The 26,376-nt window shown below is 35.4% G+C and overlaps 1 protein-coding gene across 1 annotated transcript in view; it reads left to right on the top strand.

The window, feature by feature from the left end:
* The window catches only part of PXDNL (peroxidasin like), a 574,279-nt gene that overhangs the window by 471,358 nt on the left and 76,545 nt on the right, over nt 1–26,376 (top strand). Inside the window, exon 17 of the mRNA XM_043975169.1 lies at nt 4,316–5,819. Coding sequence (XP_043831104.1) covers nt 4,316–5,819 — 1,504 coding nt within the window. The remainder of the gene's footprint in view (nt 1–4,315; nt 5,820–26,376) is intronic.

Here is a 26,376-nt window from a genome sequence, read left to right as displayed (position 1 = left end):
ATAATTCCACCTACCTCCCAGGGTTGTTGTGAGGATCAAATGAGTTACTAGTGCCTAGTGTTTAGTGGGTACCTAATTAATGCTTGTTCCATCACCTCCCTCACTTATCATACTCAACTCTTTCTATTATTTCATACTACTTCTGTAGGGGTACGTGTATATGTGTGCATATACACACATAATTTATAAGTGTATATCCATACAAATGTATGTGTATACACACAAGTATACATGTTCTGTTCACCTATATCTTTCTAGCATGATTACATGTACTTTACATCTATCCTAAACTAATTGCATATATTTTATGTGTCCTATAATTTTCTTGAAATAAAGTCCTTGTGGCTTCAATTTGTCTTCAGAAGATGATGATGCACACTTATCCGCCTTACTGACCTGAATTCAGCCTCATCATCCCCTCAGAAAAGTCATATAACTGAAGAATGCCCATTATGCAGATTATCCAGTTTATGATATGAAGTCGAGTGGGAAACCTGCAAAGCAGGCTTATCAATAACTATAACAATCCACAAATATTAAGTGTCTCCCACGCTTTAGGTGCTAGGAATCAAGAACAAAAGTGAAACAAAGGGCTGACCCTTCATGAGATGGGCTCAGACTTCCACAGGAGAACATCCTGGATTGTCACAGGATATTGTGTTATGCTTCTAATGACCTTGTGCTTCTCCATAAAACAAAAATCCTTCTTAATAGTGTCAGCATTCCTCCTTTGATTCAATGTGCTTGTGAGTCACTGAGTACCATGGCTTCTGAAAATAGTAAAAATTTTGAGTCATGCAGGACATAAATGAAGAAAGACATGAAAGGCAGGAGTAGACTGTGCAGATTCCTGATGACAAATTACTTAAGAGCCAGTGGCATAAAGGAAATCATTAAAGATAAGTATAATGGCAAAAAGTGAATTAGTTATAGAGTGACAATGAGAGGTAGCCAATGGCAAGAGATGGAATAGAAGACCCAGAACCTTGAGTCCATTGAAGGATTTCATGTCTATACACATATACAAATGGATAAAATGGATATGTGCATATATATATATATATATATATATATATATATATATATATGTATACACATATACTCACTGAGTGGTAGAAATTCATGCCTCATTGTCCTGTGTGACTCTTCCCCAATTTACATATATACATACATATAGGTATATATGCCTATATTGGACTATATGAATATTTATGTGAAAAGGGAAATATATTTACATATATGTATATATGTATACCCACATAGACATAGATATATAGGGTGTGTGTGTGTTTGTGTATGTATGTATGTAAATGGGGATAAGAAAGTACAGATCTCCAGCACTGGAGCAACCACTCATATTGATGATAAATGGATTTATTGGAACTATGGTTGAACATCAGATGAGAGTTGGACACCAAAGGTGGAAAAGCAGCCATGAAAAGGGCTTGGCAAGTCCTCAAATCAGAGGCAACATTCTCGTGTGTGTGTGTGTGTGTGTGTGTGTGTGTGTGTGTGTGTGTGTGTGTGTGTGTGTGTTTTGGGGCAATGAGGGTTAAGCGACTTGCCCAGGGTCACACAGCTAGTAAGTGTCAAGTGTCTGAGGCCGGATTTTTTTGTTTTTGTTCTTGTTTTTGGCGGGGAAGTGAGGGTTAAGTGACAGCTAGTAAGTGTCAAGTGTCTAAGGCCAGATTTGAATCCAGGTCCTCCTGAATCCAAGGCTGGTGCTTTATCCACTGCACCACCTAGCTGCACCCCAGGGGCACTAATCTCCCTGAATACTCTCTACACCCCAACTCTCACCTGTGACTATAAGAAGCTGTACCATGCATAGTGGCCATACCCCAGTAAAACCGTGTTAGCAGACAGGTTAAACCAGGTTTAGGGTAACTGACAGGCCTCAAATCAGTTAGCATGTTAGGGTGATGTCTACCCCAAGCATGTAGAGACTTCTCCCAGCAGAATGGGCAGATGAGAACAATTAGTACCAATAGTCATGAAATGGAATGAAGCAGGTTCTGTGGAGTGCTTAGAGTTTGGTCAGACGTTGAAAAGGTCATCCACTGCATCCTGAAGCTATTGACTCTCATCTTGGTTTTTGTTCCACTGGACTTCAGTGATTTTGGAAGAGAGAGTGAGGCAAATAATATTTTGTGACTCTGCCTCCCTTAAACCCAATTCACATGTAAGTCAAGACATTATGGCTTATATCTTTGCTCCTCTTTGAAAATTATGTAAAAACAACAACATGGATTCATAAGTACAAGTTTTCTGTTCTATGTGTCAATGGGAAATCACATCTTCTCAAAACTTACATGATAACTAGGTTTATTACAAGAGAAATGATCAAACAAGTTGAAATGAAAACTGGATCAGAGTTCATAGTCCTTACAGACATTTGCTTTTTTTATAATAGCAGAAGAAAGGGAGGAGGAAATCAGGGAGGCCCATGACATGTGAGGGGGACAGTGCAGAAGAGAGGCGGGAAAAAAGACAAATTCACTCTTCAGAGGGAGGAACAAGGTGATGGCAAAAGTCACATTGTTTTCCCTTGGGAAGTGCTTGACTATGAAGAATATATCAAGGTTCACTTATCTGCAAAAGACCCCAGCTACACAAGCATTATCCCAGCCCTCCACAGAGTGACTGGCACCTGTCTTGTCTCCCAAGGACACACAGGGAGTCCAGCTTGGGGTGCAACACTAAATTTTGTCAGTTCAGGGAGTGCTTCATCCTTGGAATATTCAGGGCCTCATACATGTTCTGGGTCTAGTGTTCTGGAAAATATGGCAACTCAAAAAGACATGTTTGGGGGGGGTGCTTAATAGCCCTTAAAATGAGTCAATAGCTTAACTTTGTGATTACAAATGAGTTGAATTTTTATTTCAAAGGAGTATCTTCTGTTTTATCTATATCCTTAGCTTTTAGTTTTGACTTGGTATTTTAGCTCCTTACATAGCCCTGCATTGTTATTGTTCTGTCATTTTTCAGTCATGTCCAACTCTTCATGATCCCATTTGGGGTGTTCTTTGCAAATATACTAGAGTGTTTTGCCATTTCCTTTTTTATCTCGTTCTATAGGTGAGGAAATTGATGCAACCAGGTTTAAGTGACTTTCCCAGGGTCACAAAGCTAAGGCCAGAGTCATATTCAGGAAGATGACTCTTCCCTGACCCCAGGCACAGGATTCTATCTACTATACCACCTACCTGCCTGTATCCCTAGATATTTATCTTCTAATTTTGACTTATTTAAGTCATTTCCAATAAATCTTTTCTTTGGAATTATGCCCTAGAGCTTCCTGATATTTTGCCAGTTTCTTTGGGGTTCTTATAATGATATGTGGCTATGCATGCATATATATAAACATGAATATATATTTTTCACATTGTATTTTCATCATTTTTATGGAGATCAATTAATCAATCAGCCAAATAAATGAATCAACATTCCTGAAGTTTAGTAGATGGCAGAGACTGCTGGGAACCAACAATTCAGAAACAAACAAAAAAAGAGACAGTCATTAACATTAAAAGCAGAATATATATAGATATGAAAATATAGGCTATGTGCAAAATAAATGAAGCTGTTTTAGAGGAATTCATACAATTGGGTTAATAAGGAAAAGCCTCTTGGAAGAAATAGCTCCTGAATTGAATATTGAAGTCATGATGAATTCTACTTATCTACTCACTAATAAATAGGTTTTTCACATATTTTTGTGTTTGCATGTATATGTATACACACACACACACACATATATGTGTTCTCTATATAAACTTCACTTTCATTACTTTATTATTTGACAGTTCTACTTTTATATACCAACAATTTTTTGTATGTCACTTTACAATTGTTTTACTAGATTAATTAACTTACGATTTTTGAGTGCGTCATTCAATTTCTAACCTGTTTTATTTAGCTGTTTAATTTCCTTTGTATTATTCTGTTGCCCTTATGAAATTTGAAATATCCTTTGATTTTACTCTTAGAACTTTCATTGAAATGTTTTCAGAAATCTAGAGGTGAGACAATCTGTTAGTAAATACAAGTCCTTTATTAAAGGCATAGGAGCAAGGGATAAGCCTGGTCCTCTCCCCCCTCACACCCCACAATGATATGTCTTTACAGTTTTTTTTAATTTAAAAATAACCACAGACATCATGAGGTGGCTTTGTGTAGAATCCTCAGTCAAAGCACACTTGACTCTGCATTCTCAGTATTCCTACAGTGTGATAGGTTTTCAACATTTGATAAATTATCTTTCCAGTTGGTTTTTTGAGCTACTTTAATATTTTTCCACTGTTCTATATTTCAGAATTTCGTTACAATGACTTGGTGTCTCCACACTACCTCAGCCTCATTGCCAACCTCTCTGGATGCACAGCCCACAGACGCTCTCCAAATTGCTCTGATATTTGTTTCCATCAAAAGTATAGAACCCATGATGGCACATGTAACAACTTACAGAACCCAATGTGGGGGGCTTCTATGACTGCTTTTGAACGTATCCTAAAACCTGTATATGAAAATGGCTTCAATTTGCCCCGGGGTGTCACCCCAAATTCTTTTACCAATAAGTATCCACTACCACTACCCAGGATTGTCTCTACAAAAATGGTTGCAACAGCAACCATTACCCCAGATGATCGATACACTCATATGTTGATGCAATGGGGCCAATTTTTAGACCATGACTTAGATCAAACAGTGCCTGCACTGAGTATGTCTCGTTTTTCTGATGGTCGGTCATGTAGCTCTGTGTGTACTAATGACCCTCCTTGTTTCCCCATCTTTGTCCCCCAGAATGATGCTCGGGTGGCAAATGCACGATGTATGTTCTTTGTCCGTTCCAGCCCTGTGTGTGGCAGTGGTATGACCTCCTTGATGATGAGCTCAGTTTATGCAAGAGAACAAATTAACCAATTAACAGCCTACATTGATGCTTCTAATGTTTATGGAAGTTCTGACCGGGAATCAGAAGAGCTTAGGGATCATGTAGGTCAGAGAGGTCTGCTTAAGAAAGGGCTACTTATCCCCTCTTCTGAAAAGCACTTACTGCCATTTTCCACAGGCCCACCAACTGAATGTACACGGGACGAAAATGAAAGTATGATCCCATGCTTCCTTGCTGGGGACCACAGAGCCAATGAGCAGCTTGCTCTGACAGCCATGCACACATTGTGGTTCCGAGAACACAATCGGATAGCCACAGAATTGTTTACACTGAACCCACACTGGGATGGAGATACAATTTATAATGAAGCCAGAAAAATTGTTGGTGCACAGATGCAACATATCACATACAGTCACTGGCTGCCCAAGATCCTTGGGGATCATGGGATGAAGATGCTAGGTAATTACAAGGGATATAACCCTAATGTGAATTCAGGAATTATTAATTCTTTTGCTACTGCAGCATTGAGATTTGGCCACACATTGATCAATCCCATTCTTTATCGTTTGAATGACACCTTTGGTGAAATCCCTGAAGGCCATCTTCCTCTCCACAAGGCCTTCTTCTCACCCTTCAGGATACTTCAGGAAGGTGGTATTGATCCACTCCTCCGTGGGCTCTTTGGTGTTGCTGGGAAATTACGGGTACCTTCTCAGCTTCTGAATCTGGAACTGACAGAGAAGCTGTTTTCCATGGCGCATTCTGTGGCTTTGGATTTAGCTGCCACCAACATCCAAAGGGGGCGTGACCATGGAATCCCACCATATACTGACTTCAGGGTTTTCTGTAACTTAACTTCTGTTGAGAACTTTGAGGATCTTCATAATGAAATTAAAGATCCAAACATTCGAGAGAAACTGAAAAAGTAAGTAAATATACACTGCAGAATTTAGATGTTAGTTGATGACTGAAGGAAATATTTTTATATAGAGATCTGTTTCTTGGAGATGTCTTTCACTGTCCTAATTTTGTTAAAAAAAATTAGACTACTAGAGGTTGGGGGGTGGAGGAATATTTTCATCTTAGTGAAAAGATGTGTGTTAAGAAGCCTGTTGGATTAGATAAGGCACTATACTTGGAATTAGCAAGGTCTAGTTTCAAATTCTACCTCAGATTCTTACTAGGGCTGACTTTGAGAAATCATTTAACCTCTCTGAGCCTCAGTTTCCTCATCTATAAAATGATAGAGTTGAACTTGATGCCTTTTAAGTTCCCTTCCAGTTTAAGCTTGGAGGTATCTGGGTGGAACTGTGGTGGGAGTTAGGAAGATGAGGCAAAAACAACCCCAGACACTTATTAGTTGTGCAGCCATAAGCAAGTTTCTTAACCTCTTTCTGATTCAGGTTTCTCATCTGCAAAATATAGTGATAATAGCAACATCTACATGACAGGGTGGTTCTAAAGATCAAAAGAGATAATATTTGTAATATACTTTGCAAACTTCAAAATTTACTTAAGTAAATGCTAGTTATTATTCTATTCTTTAGAAATTGAAATACTAATGGTAAAGTGAAAAGAGTATTATCTTTATAGTTCAGGGACCTGAATGAAAATCCTACCCCTGGGAATTACTACTTGTGTGAAATTTGGCAAACCACTTAATCTTCTTGGGCCTCAGTTTTGGCATTTAAGAAATGGGGAGGTTGTTATAGATGAACAATGAGCTTCCTTTCAGCTGTAAATCTCTGAACATCTTTATAAATACTTGTGTAGCTATCACTACATTACTTTATATCTGCTCATTTTTAACCAATAGGGATAATTCATTTAAAAATTGATAGGAAAGTCAGTGCCATGGTAATCTTCTTTCAAAGGCATAATATTTTGGCTGCAATAGGGAAGGATATTTTACTTTCCCCATAACAATAAATTTATGACCTCTTTGAAAGAAGACTACCAGGGTACCAATTCTGCCATGAAAATTTAAATGATGTAGTTCATCAAGTCCCATATTAAGGGTAGACAGGACCACCAAGAAGAACTCAAAGTTCTTTGAGTTATAAAATCAAAATAATACTGTTCATAAAAATGACATTAATAGATCCATAAGGTATCTATTTAGAAATATCAGTTTGATTTCCCTTCCACCCCTGGTCAAGATTTATTTTTTTTTTGATGGTATAAGTATGAAACAATAACTTCCTAAAAGGCTTCTCTCTCCAAATTCTCCCCTCTTCAATCTTTCCTATACACATATGCCAGATTAATCTTCGTAATACACAGATATACTTATCCTTCTCTACTCCTCAAATAATCCTTCAGTGGCCTCCTAATATAACACTAAGTAAAAACCAAAATCTTTAAGCAAGTATTCAAGACCTCCATAGTCTGCCTTCTTCTGTGATTTATACTATACATCATCATGTACTTTATGTTCTATCAATCCTGAACAATTCTCTAAACATTCTCTCAGTTTTCCTACTTCTGAGCTTTTTTCATTCATCTCCCTATTCCTGGAATCTTCCTTTCATCCCTAGGGATATTTAGTGGCAACTGTGCTTAATAAAAATATGGAGTTGTGAATCCTGCTTCTTACTAGCTTTGTAACCATGGACAAATGAATATTCCTGAGCCTTAGATTTCTCCTATGTAGAATGGGTATAATGATAAAATTAGCCACCTGATAAGGCTATTATGAAATTTAGCTGAGATATATTAGTATACAAGGTGCTATGTAAATCTTTTTTTTTTTTTATTTTAGTGAGGCAATTGGGGTTAAGTGACTTGCCCAGGGTCACACAGCTAGTAAGTGTTAAGTGTCTGAGGCTGGATTTGAACTCAGGTACTCCTGACTCCAAGGCCGGTGCTCTATCCACTGTGCCACCTAGCTGCCCCTATGTAAATCTTAATGTGCCATATAAATGTTAGCTATTTTTCTCTCTCCTTGCTGATATTCTACCCATTCTTCGAGGACCAACTTAAATGTTACTTTGTACATGTTGCCTTCTTTGCACTGTCTCATATGATTATAAAGCCTGTTCTATTTGTTTTAAGGACTACCATAATTTTGTTTGCTAGTCCTATCACCCCCTACAAGATTTTAAGCTTTTTGAGGGTAAATACTATGCCTTGTTTATCTTCACATCTCTTCCAGTGCATCAGACATAATAGAATATTAATGAATAATTGTTGAATTAAGTAATTCTTTAGAAAATACTATTTTTCCCTTTCTAAACTTACCCTTTAAAAGTACAACCTAATTTTCATCACTCAGTTTTAATAGCTTATTTTATTAGATTCTCAATGTATAATAGATTTGGCAGGAAAATCCATGATTGTAGAAGTGAGAGTTTAAATAATTCCATCTCATTTGGTTCTGTTATCTGTATCAGCTGAAAATATATCTCAATCAAATTAATAAATCATGTGTGAGCTGGATATGATCAAGGCCTGGACATGTCCACTAAGTACAACTAGAAGTTTATTGATACTGGTTTAAGGACTTGGCCTCACCCTATGAGACTTGTATAAAACCAGTGTCCCCGTTTGGAATTGGGCATTGGAGCAAGTGGTGGATTAGGACAGAACTATTCCAGTCAAGGATTGAGAAGGAATTGCTTAAGGTAGGCCTTGGCCTTGGTCTTAATCTCTTCTGCTACCGTTGACCAGAGGAAGACATATATTTCAGAGGACCAGAAGATATATTTTTTCTTCATTGTTTTAGCAATATCACTCAGAATAATGTTCGTTGGTGTTAGGGTCTGCTTCAGGATCCAAGGATAGACTAATGTATTGAGGAAAGGCATATTCAAGGGGAAAATGATACCACACCTAGGAGTAACACCTTTGAAAGCTACAGACAAGACTTCCAAAGGCTGCATTAGCCCTTTCCTATATATGGCCTCTAAAATTGAGCACACTTTCCCCCTGGACTCTGTATGTACTTGTAGGAAAGTCTGTCAGACTTTCATGGACAGAGATTTCTACCAACTTTTTGTTGTTATTCAGTCATTTCAGTTGTATCTGATTCTCTGTGACCCAATTGGGGATTTTCTTGGTAAAGATACAAGAGTGGCTTGCCATTTCTTTCTCCAGCACATTTTTACAGATGAGAAAACTGAGACAAAATGAGTAAAGTGAATTGTCCAAGGTCTCAGAGCTATTGATTTTCTGAGGCCAGATTTGAATAAATGAGGATGGAGTATTCTTGACTCCAGGCCCAGTGCTTTGTCCACTGTGCCACCTAGCTGCCCTCTACCAATTATACTACTTTAGTAAAAGTGTATTTCTAGAAGCTAATTAAGTCTGGCTGACTAATTTATGTCTCTTGATAATCATAAAAGGAAGCACTTCAATGGGGATTTGTTGGCTATTCATTAGAAAGACTCTGCCAACCCCTTAGACCCCTGCAGTGAGATATGACAACCTCTGGGGACCCAACTTATCAATACCAATGAGAGGACTGAGAAATCAGCTCATTATTTTGTGTTATACAATGAAGACAAATAAGAAAATAGAGCTTCCTTCAAAGCTCAGCTGAAATGCCATCTTCTCTTTGAGCCACTTCTTGTTTTCCCAGCTTCTAATGAGTTCCTGAAATTGCCCTGCATTTATTTTGTATCTATTTGGTATATTCATATATTTGTGCATGTTTTCTCTTAATAAAATGTAAGTTTTTTGAAGGCAGAGACTATAATCTTAAATTTTGTATGCTTAGTGAAGAATGCCTTGTACTAGGGGCTTAACCAACTCTGTTTTTTCTGATGGGTTTGTTGGCATTGTTTTAATGTGGTTTAATAACTTATGTCAGAAAATGTTTATTACATACAGTAAACTAAAGAAATGTACAATGCATTTAAGAAAAAAACATGTCCATTCTGGATTGAGATTTAAAGTATCTGGGGGTTGATTAGCTTGCAATCCACTTTGGATGCTTTGCAGACAGATTATTCTCATTGTAGTACATGTGCGGCAATCTTCCTTGAAAGTTTATTCAGTCACTCATTTAGCAAGTAAGTTTAAAATTGATGCCAAATTTAAAGCCATTGAAAACAGAAAAAGTTCCCCATGAACTTCCCTTGTTATATAAGAATAATCAACATTTTAAACTACTAATCTTCCTTATGTAATTTCCATTCAGACTTTTGATTTATAAAAGGCAGTCTTTTTTTATGGACTGTAAGTATAGCCCACTCACCTCCAGGTAGTGCCTCATTGGCACTTAGAGTAAATCTCACTTTCAAGTTGGATGGTACCTATAGTTCCTTTATAACTGCCCAACCAACACTAGGGCTTTTCTATTTCACTTTTTTATTTATTTTGCATCACAGCAGTGAATGCTTTTGAAATACAAGTACTTATTCATTTTCCTGCTTAGTCTGATGCTTTGCATCATTCTGAGAGAAGAGATGTTTATACATAGCATGGAGCAGTTTACAGGAGAAAATATTATAAGGGTCAAAATGTAGAAACTGGAAAGCTTCTCATATCATCCTATCTCAAGGCTTGAAAGAAAGGCTTTCTTATATTGTTTGAAGTGGATTCTTGGGATATTACCCAAAGGTATAGTTTATATAAATAAAATATATTTCAAAACTAAATATGAATTTAAAAAAATAAATGTTTTTACATCTCCATTACTGACTTAATTTTATTAGGAAAACACTGTCAGAAGTTCTAGATCCTAATCCCAGATCTTCTATTAACTGGCTTTTTGACCTAAAAAGAGTCATTTAACTACAGGCCTCAGTTTCCTCATTGGTAATAGAAGGGTGTTGATCTACATCAGGGGGTTTTTACCTATTTTTTGTGTCATGGACCCCTTTTGTAGTCTGGTCAAGACTATAGACCCCTTCCCAGAATAACTCTCTCTCTGTCTGTTTCTATATGTATAGACATGCATATACATATAATAAAATGCATTAATTATATTAAATACTGGTCTCAAAATATTTATAAAAAAGTTCTTGGAGGGCATCTAAGTGGTACAATGGATAAAGCACCAGCCCTGGATTCAGGAGGACCTGAGTTCAAATCTGGCCTCAGACACTTGACACTAGCTGTGTGACCCTGAGCAAGTCACTTAACTCTCATTGCACCGCAAAAGAAAAAAAAAAGTTATCATACCCCAGGTCAAAGACTCTTAATCTAGATGATCTTTCAGGCCTATTTCCAAAAGGTTATGATCTTATATTCAGTTTACAGTGAAAGAGGTAGAGGCAAGAGAGATAAAAAACTAAAACTTGCTAAAATTTGTAATAGAAGGAAGTTTTCATTTTGTGTAATATGTGAGCAGTAGAATTCTCTTTTCTATCAATAGATACCTAATTTTAAAATGCATCATAGTCTGATGTAATATTTTGAAGAGTTAATTAGAAAGGAATTTAATACAAGACTAGAGGACTTTGTATGGCCTGCTTAATGGAAGGTTATATGGTTTAAATGGCAACATCTCAAGTAGGGAACACAGTGGAAGGGAAGAACAACTGAGGAAGGGATATTGGAGTAATTACTCCTCCTGTCCCCAAACTCATGCAGTAGTTGATACCTCCATAACTAGATGGAGAAGGAAAAGAATGGAACTCATCTACAGATATAAGAACCTCAATAAGGAGGCCATAGCATAGTTCTTTAAGAGGATATTTCTTGTCTTTGGCTTATTACAGGAAGATATTGCCACTCTCCTCATTGGTTGGGATGGACACCTTTGATACCTTGTCATTCATTGCCATAGAGCAGTTCAGAGATGAGAATGACTAGGGATTTTATAGAGAGAGGTAACATCTCCCTAATGGCTATCTAGATGTTTCTGATCATAGAAGATTCCAGAAAAGGGAAGAAGTGCCAGGAAAGAGAAGCATACATGTGTCTAGAGAAGTCACAGTCCATCCCCGCCAAAAGATATTCTGGCAATGACAAGATGCTATAGGTTCCAAAAAATCTTCACCTTTCCTTTTTGAAAAAATAACAGATACTAAATACTGCTTTCACATCTCTTCTTAGGAGTAAAATCCTCATATCCTCATAGCAAATTCCCTAAAAGAATTGCTTTGAGGTTTAAATGACATACACTGTATAAAGTTTCTTGTAACTGTAAAATTATATTACTATCAAATATATATAAAATAATTTTTAAAAGCAATTACTTTATTTTCCATAGATTTGATATGTTGCTTCTCATATCCTGCTGGGATTTCCCCCCTTTTTTCCCTTTTTCAACATATACTGAGCAGATTAGAGACCAATTACTCATAGATTGGTATGCATAAATTCACTAAAAACAGAGCATTTTGAAGTCACTTTGTTTTAGCCATTCCTCATTTATAATATGTATACCTTACGACTGGTAACTTCTAATGTTTCCCCAAAATTAGCTTGGAGCAGTTGTATAGAATTATTTTAGACTTCCCCATAAATTACATTTAAACAAAAATCTTTAACATTTATTTTTTAAAATTAGAGTAAATAATACAGTAAAAAATTATGCCTCAATCTGCATTCAGGCTTAATCAGTTACTTCTCTGCAGATGGATAGCACTTTTTTCATCCTAAATCCTTTGGAATTATTGTGGATTATTTTGTATTGCAGAGAATAACTGTCATTCACCGTTGATAATTACAAGATATTTCATTTTGCATCAGTTCATGTAAATCTTCCCAGTTTTTTTCTGAATCTATCCTGCTTGCCATTTCTTACAGTAAAAGAGTATTTCATAACAATTATATCCCACAACTTCTTCGGCCATTACTCAGTTGATGGGCATCTCTTCAATTTATAATTCTTTGCCACCATAAAAAGAGCTGTTATAACCATTTTAATAAGAAAATATCTTTGGGATACAGACCTAATAGTGCTATTGTTGGGTCAAAGGATATACACATTTTTATAGCTCTTTGTCCATAGTTCCAAATTGTTCTACAGAATGGTCTGACCAGTTCACAATTTTACCAACAGTTCCTTATTGTGCCAATTTTTCCACATACACTTTATTTGTTCATTTCCTTTTTTTGTCTTTTAGCCAATCTGATAGGGGTGAGGTGGTACCTCAAAGTTGTTTTAATTTGCATTTCTCTAATCACTAATTCTTTACAGATTTTTTTTTATGTGACTATAGGTAGCTTTGATTTCTCCTTCTGAAAACTGCTTGTTCACATCCTTTGGCCATTTATCAATTGAGGAATGACTTGTATGCTTATAAATATTTACCCATTTTAATAAGTGAAAGATGATTGTGTTTTACTTTTCTCACAAAGAATATTTTTAGGCAGAAATAATACAGGTGTTGTACCTAGGGGTGCCCTCATCCATGGGTTCCTGAAAATCTGTCACAGGTTTTAGATACTTTATAGATCAGAATTCTCTGTAAACCATAGCTCTTGGGAAAATTTACTATATAATTTATTTTTACTTTTAACCCAAGCCATCAGTCAGTCACCAAACATTAGTACTTGTTATGTGCCTGGTACTGTGCTAAGTATCAAGGATACCAAAAAAGGATCTCAGAGTCCAGAGGGAAACAACATGCAAATAACTATGCTCTTCAAAATCTATGTAGAGTAAATTAAAATTAACCTTGGAGGCAATGCACTAGCATTGGGGTGGGGGGCAGGGAAAAACCTCATGAAGATCATGGGATATGAACTGAGTCTTGAATGAAGCCAGGAAATCCAGGAGGTGAGGGTGATAAGGGAGAATATTCCAGTCATGTGGAACAACCAATGCAAAATATGTTCAGTTCAAGGAAAAGGTATTCAATTAAATAGCATAAGAATAAAAATTATAGGATAGCTCCTTCTTCAAGTTTTGGCTAGCTTTCCCATAAATTTACTTACCCTTAGTAGAAGAATGGACCTGCATAGAGATCACATGTAGTTAATTACTTAGGGATGGAGAACACAGAAAACTTAATTTTTTTTCATATAGGTACCACTACTCTGCACAAGCTGATCTTCATCTATCTTCATGGAAATTTGTTACCCTGTCCAACACTCACCAGAGATAATATGACTAGTCTCTGCTATGGGAGAGGTGCTGGAGTGGGGTAAGAGTATAATTTTGTCAGGCACCTCCATCATCCACTAAAAGATTCTGTAATTAGAAATATTTTCCTTTGCAGGGGGCAGGTACACAACTATTTCTCCTTCCTTCCTCCCTCATACTGTGTCTCAGATAGTGTCTTTAGCTGAGGTGCTAGACACTGGCCCATCCACTGGGAGCTGCTGCATTTAATAGGATTCTCCCTTGCATAGGAGGACTACACAGGTCTTTCAGCTAATAGCCATGGTGTCAAGACCTCACATCTGCCCTTTGAAATATCTCTCCACCACTGTCTCCTCTCAGTTGCTCAATTCTACTCTCATTGGACTTATAGTCATCAATTCATTTTAGTTCTTTGTCTTAATCATATCCCTAACCAAGAAAAGTATCCTTAAAACTTTCCTTCCTCAAATAGAATAGAACCTGAGTGTGAAAGTGATAAAGATGCTTTTTAAAAATTCTCTCATTATTCTTCTTTGGAATATGCAGCTGAAAAGGGCAGGGCTATTTGGAGATTTAAATGTTGGATACTTTTGTTCCTTGGCAGGAAATCACCCTTCCTACTTTGGAATTGAAATTCTGCTATTATAGATAGATAGATATAGTACATATATATATATATATATATATATATATATATATGTAGCATCAAAACATTAGTGATATTAATGAGTATTGCCTATTCATGATAACCCTGCACTCTTTAGTTTCATAGAAAATCGATAGGTCCATTTTGAAATAAAGTGAATGAGACCAAGCTTATTTAGAATTGTTCACTAAGTTATGAAAAAGATATTAATGAGGTAAAGAGATGGGGCAGGTGTGGAGTGCGAATGAGAGCTAACAGATGGACAGCTCAGGTATGCCTAAGATATATTTTAGTGGATCCATAATCTCATTAATATGAGTACTCCAATGCTAGACTCAACACATTGAGAGTGACTCAGATCCACTGGCCTCTCCCTCTGCTTGGATGGTTCCTTGCAGAATCTCTATTTAAGCAAGGCAACTATGTCTTCAGTTCCCTCCAGGCTCTACTCATGATTCTTAGGCTTTTTCAACCATGCCCCTGCTCAGCTAACTTATGCTGCATCTTCCCTTAACTTCCTTAATATACATTTTTCTCTCCCCTTGAGAGCAAGGACTGTTTTTGGTTGTTGTTGTTATTGTTGTTGTTGTTGTTTCATTTATATTTGACTTCTTAGTGTGTGTGATAATAATAAGCACTTTAAAATTCTTCAAGACTGACTAACTTTTCCTCTAATTGTACAAATAGCAACCAATACATGCCTGTTCATCCTTTGTAACTCTGATCTATTGGTATCCATCCCTAAATTTCCATAGAGGGACTATGCAACGAGCTGTAGGATTTCTTCAATATTCTAATACCTCTTGGGATACAGTGTATCACTTAGGCTTCATGCATCCTTGCTAAATGATCAGCCCACTTACTTTATCAGTCACATATTTCCAACCAGCTGTACGACCATAGGCAATTCACTTAGCCCTTCTTGTTCTTGGTTTCCTCACATGTAAAACGAGAAGAATGCCTTTAGAACGTACCTCAAAAAGTTGTTATGAGGCACAAAAAAGAACCTGAAATGTAAAATGCTTTGCATACTGTTTCTAAAGACAAATTTTTGTTAATATTATTCCATATAAGTCATCATGGATAAAATGTTAGCTTATATTTAGCCACTATGTATATATCCATTACCCTTTATGTCACTTGCCATTTTTATTCTTCAGAAATCATAGTGATTCATAATACCCAGTCATATAGCATTACCAGGAGAATATCAGTGTCAAAACAATTGGGAATTGAATTACAAAGCAACCAAAGACTTTTGAAAATACTATACAATTTCCCAAATGCAATGCAAATTTCTGTAAATAGATTCCAAGATAGTATGAAATAATGATCTCCAAAATAGAACATATAGTTTAGCTCCAGATTAGATGTATATGTTCTCTTCCACTTAGTTGTGGGCTAAGTTCATTGTCCAGTTGTAATGCCTATCCCATAGATATGTATTGAAGGAATAACTCAATTGGTTACTCACCTGTCAGTCGCAAGTCTAGGCATTTTTCATATATTTGCTTTTTCATGTGTAGATGGTTAGCACAAAATATTTCATCACAATCATATACCATAGCTTGTTTAGGCATTCCTCAAATCATGGGAATTACTTTGATTTCCAATTCTTAGGTGCCACAAAAAGAGCTACTATAAATATTTTTGTACAAATAGGTCCTTTCCCCTTTTTGGGATGTCTTTGGAATATAAACCTAACAGTGCTATTGCTGGATCAAAGGGTACATGCAGTTTTATAGCCCTTTGGGCATAACTACTACTTTTTCCTTCATAATTTTCATCTCCTACATTTACATTTCATTTTCTATTCATCTATCTTCCATCTTTTGCTTTAATTTTCAATTAATCAATGAGCATTTCTTAAGCGTATGGAATATGCCAACATTGTGTCCCATCTTCTCTCAATTCAGCCTTTCTCTAATGGCCCCAATTCCGATACCTCACATACATTTCCTTTTGTGATACAGTGGTTTCTCCATCTTATATTATCTATATAACTTGTGGAATATTTTTTTTGGGGGGGACTAATTTGATTGGGGTACTAATTTTGGGACTGTTGAATAACTGGCTATTTGACTGATATTAATTTACTGTGGGCCGTTTATAAAGTTCCACCACACTGCTCCACTCCCAAATTGATAAGCAAAATATTAAGAAGCCTCTTTACCAAATAATCAAAGCAGCGTTTATTTATGAGATACTATTTCAAATTAAGAATACAGGGAAATAAAATGTACAACCTGACTGCATTGTGGTATGTCTCTTTCTGCTGTGTCTCTTTCCCACCTGCTGTGCCTGGAACTTTTTAAATACAATCAGGGCCTTAGCTGCCTCTGGCCTCAGGGCATGTTACACTTTCCCTGCTCAGCTACTTTCTTCTAATTCTGCTGGGACACTTTCACTTTGTAAATCCCCCTGCTTCTAACTTTCCTCTCCTCCTTACTGCCACCGCTGAACCCCTGTGTTTCTCTCTCACCGACCTTCTGTCTGTCTGCTCCATCAGACTGTCCTTCGGCCTCTCTTTTCCCCTGCTCCTAGTCCTTCTCATCTTCTCCTGCGTCCTTGTAGCCCTGTCTCTAGTCCCCACTCCTGAGTCTAACTCCCAGATCTATATATATACCTTTTCTTCTCTCCACTCAAATCTCGGGGCTTCCTGCACCCCCATAGACCAAGCTAATCCGCCAGCCAGGGCTGTGGCTGGTGGGGGGGGGTGGCGGTGCATGCTTCGAGCAGCTTCATGTGCCTCAGCACAGGCTATGTCAGAGTCCAGCATCTCTCAGATACCTCTGCTCAGGTCAGAGGGAGCTGGGGGCTTATTCCTCCCAGCTGTCTGACCCGGTGTCTTGCACAGCCCACAGGGCTTTCTGGCTCAGCTGACCCTGAGGGCCTAAGGCTTTCCAATCTCAGCCCAAAGGTAGGGTTGCCAAATCAAAATAAATTTCCACAAACTCATCTCTTCTTATTAATTACCTTCATAATCAATTATTTTGGTTTTATTTTAGTGTCAAATACGTTTTCCATAAAAGGAGTGGTATATTTAATTCATTGTTATATGAAAGAATCATCTATCCTAAAGGTTTATCTCATCCCTTTACTCAATATTATAATTAATTTCTATCATGTTATGAGCATTTTATACTTTGGAGGCCTCTATATACACAATCTACTCCATCAATTCTCTTTAAATGAAGAATTTTGCTTAAGTACAATATCAAAATCAGACTTTTTTGGACATTTTAGGATAACTGGGTGTAGTAATTGTATACTAAATAATAAGGAAATATCACAGTAGATGTATTTCAGGACAAACTCATAGACAAATCTCTCATTGCTGTTATGATTTGTGTTTGATATTCCCCACCTACTCAGGACCAAACTCCAACTCAACTACTTCCCCAGCCAGTTTCCTTTAGTTGGATTCCAACAGTTCACATGTATGAACAATAGCTCTGATAGACCTGACCTCTTAGAATTCATCCTCTTTTCATATTGAAATATGAAGCTACCTTGTAACTGATTGTAGCTTTTGAATATTTAGCCTTCTTTGAGGTAAAATCTTGCCTTATTGCAGATATGACACACTAATTTTATTTTTATTGTTTCCTTTTCATGCTTTGGCATTAGGAGCACTTATCTTCTATACCACACTGAAAGAGATATCTTCTCCCTCTAGAATGCAAGCTTCTTGAGGACAGAAACCATATTTCTTTCTGTTTGTTTTTCTATTCCCATTTTTTGGAGAAGTGCTCGGCACACAGTAAGCACTTAATAAATGCTTGTTGGCTTTACTTGATACATACATACATACACACATACACACACACACACACATACACACACACACACACACACACACACACACACACACTCCCTTTAAGCCATAGAGTTATCCTATTCTTTCCCAGATTTGTTGATGTATGTGAGGAAGCATCAGGACCTTCAACTTCATTAGTTGAGATTACCATTATCTGCCTTGTGCAAGTCAACAATTCATATGTAATTTATAGTTTGAGAGTTTTCTAGGTCACTGAGAGTTTATGTGACTTTCTCATGATCACAAGGCTCATATGTAGTAGAGGCAGAATTTGAATCTGAATAGGTACCAAAAATGTATATGGAATAGTTAGGAAGAACATATGTAAATCACCATATTCTCTATGTCTATTTAAATACACTGTAGTATAACCTTAGGTGATTTTTAAATTGTAATTTTATCATTTCCCATTTGTTTTCTTTAGTTTTTCATTTTTTGATAAAAATATCATTTTTTATTTTAGTTATTATCCTTGAGTTTTCATGTTGCCCACTAAAAAAAACTCATTCATCAACAGTATTGAATGAAGAAAAGGAAGAGTGAATAATAAGAATGGCAAAATATTGTTACTGATTCAATAATCATTGCCTTGGATCATGGTTTAAATAACATTGTCTTTAAACAGAGTCTATAAAGAGTACATTTTTCAAAGATATACCATGTCATATGATTATACAGGTTCATCTCTTCACTTAAATATTCTAGAACTATGATATAAATGTTGGAACTTTGGAGTCTAATTTTGACTGCCTCCTCCTCCTTGGTATAACTTTAATAGATTTGAAATATAATCTAAATGTAACATTCTTTCATGATCTATTCTAATTTGTTCCAGTTCCTAGGCATAGCACTTTTAGTCACCTCTTTATTACAGGACTTAACATTTCAAAATACCCTCAGAGAGCAAAATCTGCTTAAAGTAGCAGACATATTTTATCTCTTAGTCTTTAAAGAAATGATGGATTTAGGTCAGTTTCCATAACTCTTCAATATAGCTGGTTGGGCTTTAGTGACAGTAGAAAGATTGTTTTTTGACATGCATCTTCTCTAGTACCTGATGGTTTTGAAAAGCAGCAATTTAATAACAGGTTATTTCTCACAGAAACTTCATACAGAAAAAGTAAAAATACAAGTTTTGTATGCTCATAATAGATGTTATGGCATCTGGTATAATAATAAACTAATTGTTTCTTTATCTAGTGACATATTATCAAGACTATTCCTATTGCTTAATAATTTAGTGTAAACAGTACAATTAGATAAGAGACTTGTCTACATAGTGTTATAGATTGAAGAAAATATTCTTGATTAAGAACTAGAAAGAATCCCAGCTTCTGTCTGGTTCTTTAGCAAACTAATGTGCTGCTATTGCTTACTATCATTTACTAAGTAATAATTAGAGATCTCAGGAGACAGTGATGTCAAATTTTGATATATTAGGTGAAGTTCAGCAATAAGGTGTCTTTCTCTCTTTCTCTTTTTAAAAAAATAGGCATTGTTATTTAAAGTTTGGGGTTCCCAATTTTATCCCTCCCACCATCCCTGAGGTGGCAATCTGATGTAGGTTATACATGTGCAATTATGTACAACATTACCATATTAATCATTTTTATAAGAAAACTCAAATGAAAGAAAAAATTTAAGAACAAAAGTGTAAAATAGCATGCTTCAATCTGTGTTTAATCAATATCAGTTCTTTCTTTGGAGGTGTATAGTATGCTTCATAAGTAGTCCTTTGGGATTGTCTTGGATCATTGCATTGCTGAGAATAGTTAAGTTATTCAAAGTTGTTCATCAAACAATGTTGTTGTCTCTATGCACAATGTTCTCTTGGTTCTGTTCATTTCACTATGCACCAGTTCATACAAGTGTTTCCAGGCCTTTCTGAAATCATCTTGCTTATCATTTCTTATAGCAAAATAATATTTCATTATAGTCATATACCATAGCTTGTTTAGCCATTCCCCAATTGAAGGACATTCCTTTGACTTCCAATTCTTAGTCACCACAAAAGGAGTTGTTATAAATATTTTTGTATAAATAGGTCTTTTTCTCTTTTTTGGATATATTTGGGATATAAACTAAACAGTAGTATTGCTGCATCAAAGCATTTGCACATTTTTATAGCCATTTGGGTCTGGTTCCAAATTGCTCTCTAGAATGGTTGGATCCATTTACAATGCCCCCAACAATGGATTAATGCCCCACTTTTCCCACATACCATCCAAAATACAACATTTTCCCTTTTGTTGTCATATTTGCCATTCTGATAGGTGTGAGGTGTTGCCTCAGAATTGTTTTAATTTGCGTTTCTCTGATCAATAGTGATTTAGAACATTTTTTATATATTACTATGGATAGTTTTTATTTCTTTGTTTGAAAACTGTATGTCCCTATCCTTTGACCATTTTTCAATTGGAGAATGACTTACATTTTTACAAATTTGACTCAGTTCTCTATATATTTCGGGAATGAGTACTTTATCAGAGATATGTGTTTCAAAAATTCCTTCCTAGTTTTCTGCTTTCCTAATAATTTTGGTTGCATTGGTTTTGTTGGTACAAAAGCTTTTTTAATATTATATAATGAAAATTATCTCTTTTGTATTTTAATGCCCTATATATTTATTTTGGTCCTAATTTTTCCCCTCTCCACAAATCTGACAGATAAATTATTCCAGGATCTCTTAATTTGCTTATGGTATCAAATTTTATGTGTAAATCATGTACCCATTTTGACCTTATTTCAGTATACAGTCTGAGATGACAGACTATACCAAGTTTCTGCCATATTTTTTTCCAGTTTTCCCGGGAGTTTTTGTCAAATAATGATTTTTTGTTTCAAAAGTTTGGATTTTTGTGTTTATCCTGTACTAAATTATTATAGTCATTTATTATAATGTAATTCATACCTCTTCTATTCAACCTATCCGCTACTCTATTTCTTAATCACTACCAGATTGTTTTGATAATTACTGCTTTATAATGCCATTTGAGATCTGGCACTGCTAGACCAGCTTCTTTAACATTTTTTCATTGATTCCTTTGATATATTTGAGTTTTCTTTTAGATGAATTTTGTTATATTTTTCTAGGTTAAAAAGAAAATTTGTTGATATTTTCATTGGTATGATACTAAATAAATAGATTAATTTATGTAGGATTATCATTTTATTATATTGACTCAGCCTATCGACAAGCAATTGATTTTTTCTAATTGTTTAGATCTTACATTATTCACATGACAAGTGTTTTATAATCATGTTCAAATAGTTCTTGGGTTTGTCTTGGCAGGTAGACTCCCAATGTATATTATATACAATTATTTCAAATTCAATTTCTCTTTCTATCTGTTGTTGCTTGACTTTGTTGGTAACACATAAACATGCTGATGATTTATGTGGGTTTGTTTTGCTAATTGTTAATAATTTCAAGTATTTTTTTAGTTGCTTCTCTAGAATTTCCTATGTATAACATCACATCATCTGCAAGGTGTGATAGCTTTATTTCCTCATTGCTATTCAAATTCCTTTAATTTCATTTTCTTCTTTTATTACTTTTGTGTCCCCTAATTGTATTTAGAAGGTTTCTATCTTATCCCCATTATAGATAATGCTTGCTGATGATTTTAGATAAACAGTAATTATCATTTTAAGGTAAACTCCATTTATTCCTATACTCTAGAGTATTTTTTAATAGGAAGGGGTGCTGTATTTTGTCAAAGGCTTTTTCTGGATATATTGAGCTAATCAAATGATTTCTTTTTGTTTTGTTATTGATATGGTCAATTATACTGATAGTTTTCCTAATATTGAACCAGCCCTGCATTTCTGTTATAAAATCTACCTGGTCATAATGTATGATCCTTATGATTTATTGCTGTAATCTCTTTGCTAGTGTTTTATTTTAAAATTTTGCATCATTCATTAGGGAAATTGGTCTGTAATTTTCTTTTTTTCTGTTTTGGCTCTTCTGCTTTTGGTATCCACAACATATTTGTCTCAGAAAGGTTTTTGGTAGAACTCCTTCTTCACCTATTTTCTTAACTAGTTTAAAAAGAATTGGGACTAATTGTTCTTTAAATGTTTCATAGAATTCTCTTGTGAATTCTTGTCCTGGGGATTATTTGTAGGAAGCTCATTGATGGCTTGTTCAATTTCTTTTTTCTAAAATTCGGTTACTTAGGTATTTTATTTCTTCTGTTATTCTGGGTGATTTATATTTTGTAGATGTTCATCCATTTATTTAGATTGTCAACTTTATTGACATATAATTGGCAACATAGCTCCTAACAGTTATCTTAATTTCCTCTTCCTTGGTAGTAAGTACACCCATTTAATTTCTGATACTAGTAATTTGGTATTTTTTCTTTTCATAAATCAAATTAACCAATGGTTTATCTATTTTGTTAGTTTCTTTCATAAAACCAGCTTCTAGTTTTATTTGTTATGTTAATATGAATGTATACCTAGATTTGATGGAGCTGCCTTATTATCCAAATAGATTTTATGAGACCCTGGATTAATAGGAGCAAAATGTCCTTTGCTCAAAGATCTCAAACTGAAATCAGACAGCCCCGATTTATTTTGCCCAAGAGAATAAACAAATTTAAATGCCCCTTTGAAATTCTTATGCACTGTCTTCTTTCCCAAGATAGTGAATCAATCTTGTTCTCCTGATCAACTATCTAGACCTCCTTGTCTTTGATAATACTCTTCCCATCTCTACATATTCTAACCATAGCATCTACTTTAAGTTGAGCTGTTAAACTGATTTGTATTGTTTTCTGATTTACATTTGTAATATTTGCTTTGGCTTGATTTGTATCATGCCCATGGAGTTATTCTGTAAACTATGAGCCAAGCATCTTAAAAAACCCTGGGAAGCTCTGAGCTCCCTTCTGAGGAGGGAGGTCTCCAGCATGATCATGTTTATATTTCTTCTTGGGACAAATTAAATTGGTATTATGTTTTTTCTATCTGTCTCTAATCTAGTTTATCTTTTAGGAGATATTAAGTTCTCTGATCTGGTTCTTAGCCATGTTCTCTGATCTGGCTATTATATTTGTAGGATGACAGGTATGGAAACAAATTATAGGCAAGTTATAAGATATTATAATTTCTCTGATCTCTTTATTAATTCTGTTTGTGGGAGACAGGCAACTTAAGATATATATATATATAAAATATATATATATATAATTTTATTATATCATATATAATATATATAATTTTTTATAATAATATATATATAATTTTCTACAGTTAGTTCAATGGTTCTCTTAATTTTAATTTTATTCACCTTTCCTTTGATTTTCAGGATTTCAAATGTGGTTTTGGATTTAATTGTGGGTTTTTAATTTGTTCACTTTCTAGTTTTTAGTTGCATGACCAATTAATTGATCTGCTTTTTCTCTATTTTATTGATGTAAGCAGTTAAAGATATAATTTTCCCCTAAGTATCGCTTTGGCTACATCCCATAAATTTTGATATGTTGTCTCATTGCCATTGTTTTTAATGAAATTATCAATTGTTTATATGATTTGTTCTTTGGCCCACTTGTTTTTTAGGATTAGATCATTTAATTTCCAGTAAATTTTCAATCTCACTATTGTCCATTATTACATATAATTTTCATTGCATTATGATCTGAAAAGGATGTGTTAACTATTTTTGCTTTTCTGCATCTGGTTGTAAAGTTTTTATTTCCTAATACATGGTTAGTTTTATTATATATGCCATGTACTCCTGAGAAAAATGTGTATTTTTCTATTCTCATTCATTTTTCCCCAGAGATCTATCATACCTAACTTTTTCAAAATTTTGTTCACTTCCTTAATTTCTTTTTCATTTATTTTCAGTCCAGTTTATCCAGAGGGGAAGGTTAAAGCTTAGCCCCTGCCCTGGCATTAGTATAGTTGGTTTTTTTTTTGTTTTTGTTTTTTTTAGTGAGGCAATTGGGATTAAGTGACTTGCCCAGGGTCACACAGCTAGTAAGTGTTAATTGTCTGAGGTCACATTTGAACTCAGGTACTCCTGAATCTAGGGCCGGTGCTCTATCCACTGCGCCACCTAGCTGTCCCATTAGTATAGTTTTAATGTCTATTTTTTCTTAGAACTCATTCAACTTCAAAACTTTAGATGCTGTACCATTTGGTGCATATATGTTAAGTATTGATATGACTTCATTGTCTATGGTATATTTCAGCAAGGTATAATTTCCTTTTCTTTTTTTGAAGTCATAATTGTTTTTACTGCTTTCTTTGCTTTATCTGAAGCATAATAGATTCTGTTCTAGCCCTTTACATTTACCCTGTGTGTATCTCTCTGCTTCATATTTGTTTCTTGTAAACAATGGATTTTAATCCATTTGCTGTAAATTTCTCTTTCATGGATGAGTTCATCCCATTCATATTTATAGTTATGATAACTCTATTTCCCTCCATGCTATTTTTTTGCTTCTTTATTTCCCTCCCCTTAATCCCAGCCTTTTCCCTTCTCACAAGTATTTTACTTCTGATTACCACCTTCCTCAAAATACATTCCCTTTTTTCAGCCCCCCCCCTTTTACTCTCATCCCTTTTTTTTTTTTTTTTTGCGGGGCAATGGGGGTTAAGTGACTTGCCCAGGGTCACACAGCTAGTAAGTGTCAAGTGTCTGAGGCCGGATTTGAACTCAGGAACTCCTGAATCCAGGGCCGGTGCTTTATCCACTGTGCCACCTAGCTGCCCCTTCTCATCCCTTTTTAACTTCCTTATAGGGCAAAATAGATTTCTGTATTCAACTGAGAGTGTATGTTACCCCCCCTCCCCGCCTCGTGAGCCAATTTTGTTGAGGGTAAGTTTTAAGCTTTGCTTGCCACCCCTTCCCCCACTCTTCCATACATTATAATAGTTCTTTCATGCCTCTTTTATGTGAGATAATTTACACCATTCAATCTCCCCCTTCTTCTTCTTCCAGTGCAATTCCTTTCTCACACCTTTTTGATTGTTTTTTGGTGTCTCATACCATCAGTGTCACCTTATAATCACACTCTCTGTCTACAAATATTCCTTCTAATTGCTTTTATAAGTAACAATGGTGTTAATACAAATATTATATAGAAATATAAATATTATTGAATTAAAATTTTTTTCTTGTTACTTTTTAAACTTTTTATATTTTCCTTGAGTCTTGCATTTGTAAATCAAAAATTTTATGCAGCTATAGCCTTTTAATCAGAAATACTTGAAAGTTCTCTATTTTATTAAATATCCATTTTTCCCCTGAAAGATTTTATTCAATTTTTCTGGATAGATGATTCTTTGTTGTAAACCTAACTTTTGGTATATCATATTCCAAGCCCCTCAGTTCTTTAATATGGAAGCTGACAAATTCTGTGTAATACTGATTGTAGCTCTATGATTGTAGCTCTATGATAGTAGAATTGTTGTTGTTATTTTTTGGGGGGTTTTGTATTGTTTTGTTTTTGTTTTTTGGCTGCTTGCAATATGTTCTCCTTGATCTGTGAGGTCTGAAATGTGGTTAGGTTGTTCCTGGAAGTTTTCATTTTGGAATCTCATTCAGGTGGTGATGGGTGGATTCTTTTAATTTCTATTTTGACCTCTGGTTCTAATATATCAGGGCAGTTTTCCTTGATAATTTCTTGAAAGATATTGTCCAGGCTTCCCCCCCCCCCCCAGGGAAATGGAGGTTAAGTGACTAGCCCAGGGTCACACAGCTAGTAAGTGTCAAGTGTCTGAGGCCGAATTTGAACTCAGGTACTCCTGAATCCAGGGCTGGTGTTTTATCCATTGTGCCACCTAGCTGGCCCAGGCTTTTTTTTATCATGGATTTCAGTAGTCCAATAATTCCTACATTATTTCTCTCCTTGATCTCTATTCTAGGTCACTTTTTTTTTTCCAGTGAGAAATTTCACATTTTCTTCTTTTGATTTTGTTTTAGTATTGTAAAGAATTAATTGTTATTTGAGGTTTTTATGCCTTGGTGTGCACTGGCCTGCGGCTCCTCAAACCACATGGTGCCCCCCCCCCCCCAG

Source organism: Dromiciops gliroides, chromosome 1 (genome assembly GCF_019393635.1).
Source record: "Dromiciops gliroides isolate mDroGli1 chromosome 1, mDroGli1.pri, whole genome shotgun sequence".
NCBI classification, from domain to species: domain Eukaryota; kingdom Metazoa; phylum Chordata; class Mammalia; order Microbiotheria; family Microbiotheriidae; genus Dromiciops; species Dromiciops gliroides.
The sequence above is the reverse complement of the archived record's forward strand: the minus strand, read 5'-3'. Positions and strand labels throughout refer to the sequence as shown.